The 8,794-nt window shown below is 43.8% G+C and overlaps 1 protein-coding gene across 2 annotated transcripts; it reads left to right on the top strand.

Annotated features, from left to right (window-relative positions):
• Window positions 1-655: 655 nt before the first annotated feature.
• Window positions 656-8,186, top strand: LOC113998725 (GPN-loop GTPase 1-like). 2 transcript variants are annotated; one of them, XM_039380100.1, is made up of 3 exons: window positions 656-2,231; window positions 7,123-7,217; window positions 7,675-8,185. In XM_039380100.1, exons 1-3 carry the CDS (start codon window positions 2,181-2,183, stop codon window positions 7,757-7,759), a joined length of 231 nt encoding a protein of 76 aa, XP_039236034.1. In that variant the 5' UTR covers window positions 656-2,180; the 3' UTR covers window positions 7,760-8,185. The 2 variants fall into 2 exon arrangements, with proteins under 2 accessions (XP_039236034.1, XP_027597537.1); XM_027741736.2 differs by lacking the exon at window positions 656-2,231 and adding an exon at window positions 6,957-7,022 and having other exon boundaries at window positions 7,675-8,186.
• Window positions 8,187-8,794: the final 608 nt, after the last annotated feature.

The following is an 8,794-nucleotide window of genomic DNA, read 5'->3' as shown; positions in this document are numbered from 1 at the left end:
TCGAGATAAGGTAACATAAGACACCCTGTTTCCATAGAAACCTTCATGATACATTGAAGCAAAACTCAGACTGTAGCGTTTTGCTAAACCTTGCAACATAAAGCAGTTTACTCTGATAAACTCTGCCTGCACGAGGCACACAAACCTTCCCTACCACACAAGGAAGAACAAAACAGCCCACACCACACCAACCCCCCGCACGCACTGCTGTTAGCAAACACAGCACAACATGGTAATACAAACTCAGGGATCATACCGGGAGACACGAGAGCCACGTAAAACGAGTCGCTGGGAAGGGACAGACATTGCCATGCAAACTTCTGACCCCCGGGTCCACACAAGGCAGTCCTGTTACAGTGATGGGGAGAATAATTTAGTGTATTCATCCCCTTTCGCTGCAAATGAACAGCGACCACGTGGACAGCCATGGCCGCAGCCATTTTCCCCCCCCACACAGACTGAACTCCAAACTTTCTTTTCCAGCCGAGGAGCCAGCCCCGCCCCCCACTCGCCCCCTGCACCGCCCACCATCCCCCCACAGGGAACCGGTTTTGCCGAGACCACAAGGGGGGAGGGATGGGAAGAATGGGAGGAATGGGGGGAGGGGGAGAAGGAGGGGGAGAAAGAGCCAAACATGGTTCCAACGGGAGAGATCAATAGGGCACAGGGGGAGAAGTCAGCTAACAGGTGGGAACAATGTCTGGACAAGGTAATTCGAAGGGGAAACCTGAATATTAATAAGGCATGCCCAGACGATATGAACCAAAGCCAGCCCCCTCAGAGTCAGGCCTTGTATGAGGCCACAGAGGACCTGAGGCATTTGATAAGAGGTTCTGGTCTGTCCTTAACCAATATTTTTAAATATTTGGAGGCATTGAGTTACATCTACCCACTCACTACATATGACTGGAAAGAACGGATAAAACTAGTTCTCAGTGACACCCAATATACAGTCTGGTTAGCTGAATTCCAGAAAAATTGCTCTGTTCATATTAAATACCTACAGGCAGACACCACGGCACATCAGTCAAGCGGGAAAGCAAGTTATAATTTAGATTCACAATCAAAATACCATAAAGAGATAGCCAGGCAAGTCCTAAAAGCTATGGAAAACATTTTCACTGCTGATCCAATTGACTATCTGTCCAACAGTGAAGAGTTACAAGGTTTATACTGAGTTAAATTTGAGATGTTTGGACCAGCTGCAGTCGACTTTAAACAAGCAAATTGAATACAATGAAGCCAGAGAGATGCTGTACAAGCATTTGGCTTTTGAAAGAGAAAATGCAAAAGCTTTGCAGAGCCCTCCTGCAAAGGAGAACTGTGACTTTACTGAGCTGGTGCAACCCTACCAAAAGGCTAGCTCTGAGAAACAGCTACCTGCCTCTCTAGCTGCAGCTTTAGATGCCCAAATAAGAATACACAGGGAAGTCAGACACACAGCTAGTTGTTTTAGTTGTGGAGAATTGAATCACTCTCAGGAAGATTGCCCATGGAAACCCCTAATTGCAACATTCCACAAACACCCTAACAGCAGAGAAATGACTCAGTTGTACCAAGGGTGTCATACACAAAACAAAAGATATGCTGCAAGCATTGTATTGCTTGTAATAGCATTGCTAGCTGTACTCTTTTTTAGCACCACTTTTCATGTGCAAAAGAGAAAACTACTTAAGGCAAGCCACAATATACCAATAACCAGCCCCCAAAATAACCATGTACCCTGTACCCCAAAGAAAGGTGACAGGTGGAAAACATTACAGATGTTGACAGCAGAACACGCAGTCAAAAAACATGCAGAAACCTTGCAGATCGGACTGCCTCTACCTATAAAGGTTTCTAGCAAATTTGGTCACGAGTGGTAACTGATTCAAAAAACCATTCCTTTACCATTCTCCGTCACCCTGAGGATGCCCAAAAACCCCTCTTTTCCATCATGGTTTTAAGCAGTGCACAGACTATCCAAACTCACTGCTGGGCTGCATTTCCTCAAGGGATGCAAAATACCTCGATAAAGTATCAAACAGCCATAATACACCATTATGCAGAGGACACATTAATAACCAAGACCACAAGAAATGAACTGCTAATTGTTTCTGCTGTTTTAACCAAAACTGCCCAAGGTGCAGATCTTCAAGTTGTTTCAGGAAAAATCCAACAACCACAACTCTGGACTTGCCATGGACAAGACAACACAGCAAAAAGGCTCTACACAGGTGACACAGCTCGAGGTAAAAAACATTTGTATTTACACAAGTTGCAGGAACCTCAGAGGGCTACCAGTTCCCCTCTCTTTGTGTTGCTAGGGGAGAACTCCAACTTAAAGTCTGACGAATTGCTAACTGCAGAGGCAAACCAGATGTTAGAAAATTATACCAAGGTAATGAAAAACAAACAAAACAGGAGAGATGCTGACAGGCAAATCTGCCTAGTTTTTGTTTCCAGCAGGTATGAAGCATTGCAGCTTTGTTTCGGTGGGATCAAATTGAGAGAAGCCCGCTGTTGGTTCTAAAAGAGCTTTTTCTGTCATACCTCACCACCTAAATCTGTGTAAGTTGCTATTGAGTTTGTAAGCTTGTCATTTAGGGCAGAGCATGACTGAGGAACTGGACGGAAGAAATCCTGCCTTTACCAACATTCCAGCTTTGAAAGGACAATTTGGATAGGATAGCAGCTGAGGACGCTGGATTTCAAGATGCCCTGGCAAGTTTTAGTGGTAATATTTTAATCCATCTCCTTAAGCACAGATTGTAGCAGAAATCAACAGTTTACCTTTACAAACCACACCAGATGCAAACTGAACCAATGAAAGGCCTCAGGGCCTTCACACATGCATCTAGGAAAAAACAATATGCTGCAACAGACTTAAATAAATCCTGCCACGGAACAGTAAGAAAACTACAAGCCGTGAACTAAGCTTCTGTATAGTTCTGGACTGATTGTCATTACCTTAGGAAAATTTTAAAACAATCCTTTGATGTTATGATTGTACTTGTTATGCTATGAAGTTGATAACCTGTTTTGAAAGTGAATTTCCTTGAGATATTGTTAACCCTTACCTGTTTTTTGAAATGCATTCTGGTTGGTTCCTGTGAGTTACAAAAGGTATGATTTCTATACAAATGCACACAAAATCACATCCTGACCTGCCACAGCCAATGACTGACAGAAACTGAAAAGCTGCTAAAGCAGCAATGTTTAACACTACACCCAGAGTTTTAAGGCAAGCAATTGCCTCATTCATTCTCCATCAGAATACAGGTTCTCTAAGAGACCATTCAAAATAACAATCAATAAAGCTACATCATCAAGGTATGCCACACTGTCAGGAAACCACCCTAGAGAGTTAATAGTAAATGAGGCTTGGCGATCAGAGATATACATCTTGGATTGAACATATTGAAATTGTACATGCAAATAGACATACATTCACAAAACATAACTGCTACTACATCCACTAGAAAAAACACAAAAGTGTAAAACACATGAGTTACTTGCTTAGCAAACCTTTGGTACACTAAAATAGATTAACATTAATATTAAGCAGTTACTTCCTATGAAATAGGAAAATTCTCACGTCAAACATTTCACACTAATCCATAAAACAGTAAAAACACATATTGAAACACGTGCTAAGTTTAAACAAAAGGGGGGAGAACTGGTGTAACCTGCAAAAACATCTGTATAAAGCTATGTATGTTATCAATTTTGAGTTGTGACAGTGCTGAAAGAAGCAGGTCTGAAAAGCAGCACACACCTCAGGCGTTTGTTTCTCCCAAGTTGCTAATCACAGTAAGATTTGATTTCAGGACGATGGATGAGATTCCTAGGTTTGTGACATGGAGAGAAAGCTATGCCTAAAAGTTATAAGAAAGAACTCAAGCAGGTTTCTTCCAGGTGTGTAAAACCCTATTCAAATATGTAACCACAGCAGCAGGAACCAGAGCAACGCAGAAGTTTGGAAAAGAGTTATGTTATGTTTTCAAGTTTACATTAAGAAATGACCAACGTGGTGAAAAGCAGTCTCTGGAATGTGTGTGTGTGTTCGTGTGTGTGTTCAGAGTGCGGTGGCCACTGACGTATGATATGAGTGAATGAATGAAAATAGTTGTGTGATTGGTCAAATAATAAACAAACACCTTACAAATAACATTACCTCAGCCACAGGTCACTTTTAAGGAATTGTAGTTTGCTAAGATTACCCTGTTCTTAAATAAAGTTTGAAATCCCCAGTTATTAAAAAACCCTCAGATAAAAAAAAGTTATAAGTTTATACACAGTTAAGATAAGCCCCAAGTTAATAAAGTAATTATCCAAGTTGCACTACCCTATAGGAATATAAGAAAGTTTTAAAAAGTTTACATTAGAGTTAAGAAACTGAGCAAAGCAATGTGCTGGATCACTGCGAAGCTTAGTAGTTTTATAATGTTCTGATTGTTAAAATTGTTGTTTGCATTGTTGTTTGCATTTTTGTTCATACTGTTTTTGTGACTTCTTAATATAATTAAAAGAGGGGATGTGTAGGGGCGTGTCTGAGAGGCACAGAGGATGTGCCCAGGTACAGAGCCCAAGGAGCATGCCCCAGAGTTAGTAAACTGGTTGGTTAAGAAAGTCACATGATCTGTAAGGATAAAAGGGCGCGCGAGTTTGAATTAAACCTCTTTGTCCACAACACCGCACGAGGAGCATCATTCATTCCTTGTTATACAAGGGTCGCCGCTACAGTTTCCCACACTACTACTACTCTGCAGGCCTCGGCATTCCCAGATGCAAGGTCACTTGAGTGAATGTACCATCTTGCTCACTGTTCTTCTGCTTTTAACCCATCCCTCCCAACAGAAGGACCCTGCTCTCTTGGTATTTTGTTTCATGAGCTCTCTTTGCATTGCTGGGTATTGAAGATGCATGGTTGTAACCCCACTTAAATTATTAAATGTAATAATTTAAATACCTGCCTATAGGCTCCCATAACAGACACTAATGCTATAGGTGATTCTAGAAGAGGCAGATGTTGTAATACAAGAGTGATGACAGCTGATGGTCCTTATTTCACTAGTCCTTCAACAAAAGCATGCGGTGCTTCATGTGCTGCTACCAAGCCCAACAATAACAGAAGTTTAACAACCAAAGTGAAACCATTTCAGAATCAGAGACAGTTAAAAATAATGGCCTGCCCTTTGATTCGTGACCTTAGGCTGGTCCTAGGAGGCTGCCAAGCAGGCTTAAATCTGTCCTGTTTGGTCAGCCATAAGGATTGTGGTAAACTGGGAACATTCAGGGTCACTCCGTATCTGTTGACCTTGTTAATGTACTTATTTGTAGTTTATGAATCCAGCTGGTCCAAGATAGATGGGTTGAAGCTTGGATTTAGGGCAAGATGCCAAAGAGTTCACCAGTGCTTACGGAGGTTGAGGGCAGCTGATGGGGACAAATGGAGATCTCTTGAGGTCAAAAGGCCAAACCTATCTGGAACTAGAAATGCAAGGAGTGTTTCATCAATTTCAAATGGATTTTTTTTTGAACTGGCACAAAAACAGAGGCACCTGGAAATTTCTCATGAAGTGAAACTGTTGGGAGAGGGAATGCATTTAGCACTAGTAGGGATATTTTTGAAGTATCTTCAGAAAAAATTACACCTCTGCTAAAATAATACAACTTCTGAGGAAAAAAGAATACATTTTCTCACTCAAGGTGCTGGCTGATTATTCCTAAGCATTAAAACCGGCTGTGGCAGGGAGCTGCTCTGCAGGGACCTCCTGCTCCCATGGGAACTGCCGGCCGGCCTTTAAGGGCAGCGCTGTGAGACTACAGCCTCTGAGGCTGCCTTTCCCATCCCGGGCTTCTCAGGATGGAATTCGTTCCTTTTAGCTCCCTCTCCTGTCCAGCGGGAGGTACACAGGTAGTCAGCTGCTCTGAGAACATTTCTGGGCTGTTTTACTTAAAGCAACTGTTTAGTGCTCTCCCAAATGAAGTCCGAGTTCGTCAGGTAGTGGACTAATGCTTAACTTCTCAGCCAAGTGAAAGGTGGTCTCAGGTTGTAATGAATAGCCAGCGTTATAAACACCATGGTGTGTGAAATACAGTGTTACTGTCCCTGTTCCTATACTTGGTGTTTTGATTTCTTCTTCTCTGCCTTTTTTATCTGCTTTAAGCAGTAACCTTATGCACGAGGAGTGCAACATTTCCTGGGAGGAGCCACCCTGCTCCACTCTTCTCATTTAAATAAGACAGACAAAAGTTGGCCTTGGCTTTCTCCATGACCTTTTCACAACTGTATTATTTCACTGATCCATTATAATTGTTGGTGTTTTTATGCTTGCAACACTCTTCAAGGCCTGGGAGGCTTTATTGCCTGGTTTATACAGAGAAGAACTGAATTGACAGACAAAAACATGACCATAGTCCTCCAGGGAGGCTTATGGAAGAGCAGGGAATTGAAATTAATTATTCAGTTATAGTTTAAAATAAACTCAGGTGTAGTTCAGTGTTGGAGCACCCATCCCTGGAGGCCAGCAGTGCCCACCAGGGACCTTTGCTCTAAAACTTCCAAAGTCAGACAAGCTCTTGCTGCCCATGGAGTGCCCAGGCTGGCCCAACTGCACCAGAAAGCCAAACCTTGCAGGCTTTCTTTACCAGGGATAAGGGCTGTTGTTTGCTTTTTGCAGCCCGGCGCTCAAACTGTGATTTCTCCTAGGCAAAATTCCAGACGAACCAAGATTCCTCCTGGACAAAATGTGCCAGCAGAGAAAGCTTAGTTACAAATTTCTCACAGGAAATTTTCAGGCATGCCCATAAATCTCATCACTGTTTGGGAGAAGGTTTTCTCATCTGTAACAGAATAGTCATGTCATTTGCTATTGAATGCTGGTGGTAATCTGGTCAGAAGAGGACCCCGTGCTTAACTAATTTTCCCTGTTTGTTGTTCGGGGTGACTTCTTACCAGGGATGTTATTCTTGATACCCTGGGGCAAATGGAGGTATTCACCTGGTCAGCGTCAGGAATCATCATAACTGAGGCCTCGGTGAGTGCTTTTTGTGTGACTGGACAGTGAAGCTGTGGGAATGACCTGGCTGTTGCTCAGTGTACTCCTAGTTAAAGTGTCTTTTACTCTGTGTTCCCAGGCTCCCTCTTTTCCTTCGGTTGCCGTGAGTGTGCCGGACACCTCTGGCAGGACTAACCCTGTCGCTTTTATGTCCAACGTGCTGTTTGCCTGCAGGTAAGAAAAGCTGGGAGTGCAGTCCCTCTGCTTTGATTGCTGTGTCTCTTTGGTAGTGATTTTGGAGGGGAATCATAGAGTGATTTGGTTTGAAGGGGACCTTTAAAGGCCACCCTGTCTTCCGTGGGCAGGGACACCTTCCACTATCCCTGGTTGCTCCAAGTCCCATCCAGCCTGGCCTGGAACACTTACGGGGATGGGGCAGCCTCAGCTTCCCTGTGCAGTGTGCTCTAATATCTCTCCACTGTCATCATGAAAAATTTTGTCAGCATGTTTTGTTTGACGATGGTAAGCAGGACCTGGGTGAAAATGACATTCTGTTAGGTGCAGAGGGAAATAATTCTCCTTTGAAGTCAAACATATTCAGTTTTGCACAAGTCTTGTCTGCCTTATGTTTGAATTGCTTTCTATTCCAGGAAGTTTTAAATTAAACTTTTATTTTGTGTCTCCCCCCCAGTATCCTGTATAAGACAAAGCTACCTTTCCTCGTGGGAATGGACTGGCCGGGCTTTGGCAGTCTGGCCCCTAGAAAGACTAAGTGACCTCCTCCAACAGGGGAAGACTGAAGCAAGCGGTGCCAGAAAGAACTGGAGTTTCTGAAGAATAAAAGCTGGAAGTATGCCCCCGAAAATCCCCCCGGGTGGTCAGTGGTCTGACTTCCACAGACTGGTGGCCTTGGCCAGGAGCGGTCCTGCCGGCCTGTAATTTTAATTTCCTGCCCAGGCTGTAATTTTAATTTCCGTTGGGTGCTGGCAAAGCCCCTCTGGGTGAGCCCCAGTGCCTGGCATGAGCGGAGCGGGCTTCCAGGGCACTCATTGCAGGCGTTGTGTTTAAGGGAAGAGCAGGGGAGCCTTTCTCTGTCCCAGAGGAGCTGCAGTGTTCTTCCTCTCTGGAAGACTAAGAACTAAAAAAATAAAAAACCAAACGCGAAAGAGAAGAAAAGAAAATGAAAAATAATAAAGAGAATAAAAAATAAACGAAATAAAGAAGGGAATATAAAATTCGAAAGAAAATTAAAGAAAAAAAATAAAAGCGAGCAAACTGAAAAGGCAATAAAATGAAAAGTGAAATGAAAAACAACGCTTCTTGGGCACCCCGTTTACTCCCCGCCCCGCCCTCCGATCCATAAATTGGGGGTTACCCCTAATAAGTGAGAAGGGGATGCCAAAAGGTGGGTGGGGGAATCCCAGGGAGCCAAAAAAGCGACGAGGGGGAGCCGCGAAATGTGAGGGAGGGGCCCCAGAAAAGTGGGCGAGGCACGCGCAGTAAGAGAGCGAAGCCAGGCGGTAAGGTAATAAAATATTTATTAATGCCAACAAGCAAAAACGGCCAGCCGGGCGACTGGACGAAACCTCAGTTCCTGCCACAGTCCGCAAAAGGGGAACAGAAACAGCACTTGTTATACCCTCTGTTGTCACCTCCCCCCAGAGTCATGTCATCGGTCCATTGGTGGAGGTTTCGCGGGCTGCATCCTGCTTGGTTCCCTCTTCGCGGGCCAACATGCGGTTGGTTCCTCCTTTCGCGGGCAATCGCCGTTGCTGAGGGGTGTCCACCAATAGTTTTAAAGTTATTGGTTT

The sequence above is a fragment of the Pipra filicauda genome, unplaced genomic scaffold, assembly GCF_003945595.2.
Source record: "Pipra filicauda isolate LSUMZ 115617 unplaced genomic scaffold, ASM394559v2 scaffold185_size1782982_pilon, whole genome shotgun sequence".
In the NCBI taxonomy this organism is placed as follows: Eukaryota; Metazoa; Chordata; class Aves; order Passeriformes; family Pipridae; genus Pipra; species Pipra filicauda.
This window is presented reverse-complemented; position numbering and strand designations above follow the sequence as displayed.

What these genes read in the sequence shown, in the direction of transcription:
- LOC113998725 (XM_027741736.2), top strand. Translation starts at nt 6,972, where the DNA reads ATGGAGGTATTCACCTGGTCAGCGTCAGGAATCATCATAACTGAGGCC. An exon ending in TCATCATAACTGAGGCCTCG is followed by an intron (nt 7,023 to 7,122) that starts GTGAGTGCTTTT and finishes CTGTGTTCCCAG; the next exon opens with GCTCCCTCTTTTCCTTCGGT. An exon ending in AACGTGCTGTTTGCCTGCAG is followed by an intron (nt 7,218 to 7,674) that starts GTAAGAAAAGCT and finishes TCTCCCCCCCAG; the next exon opens with TATCCTGTATAAGACAAAGC.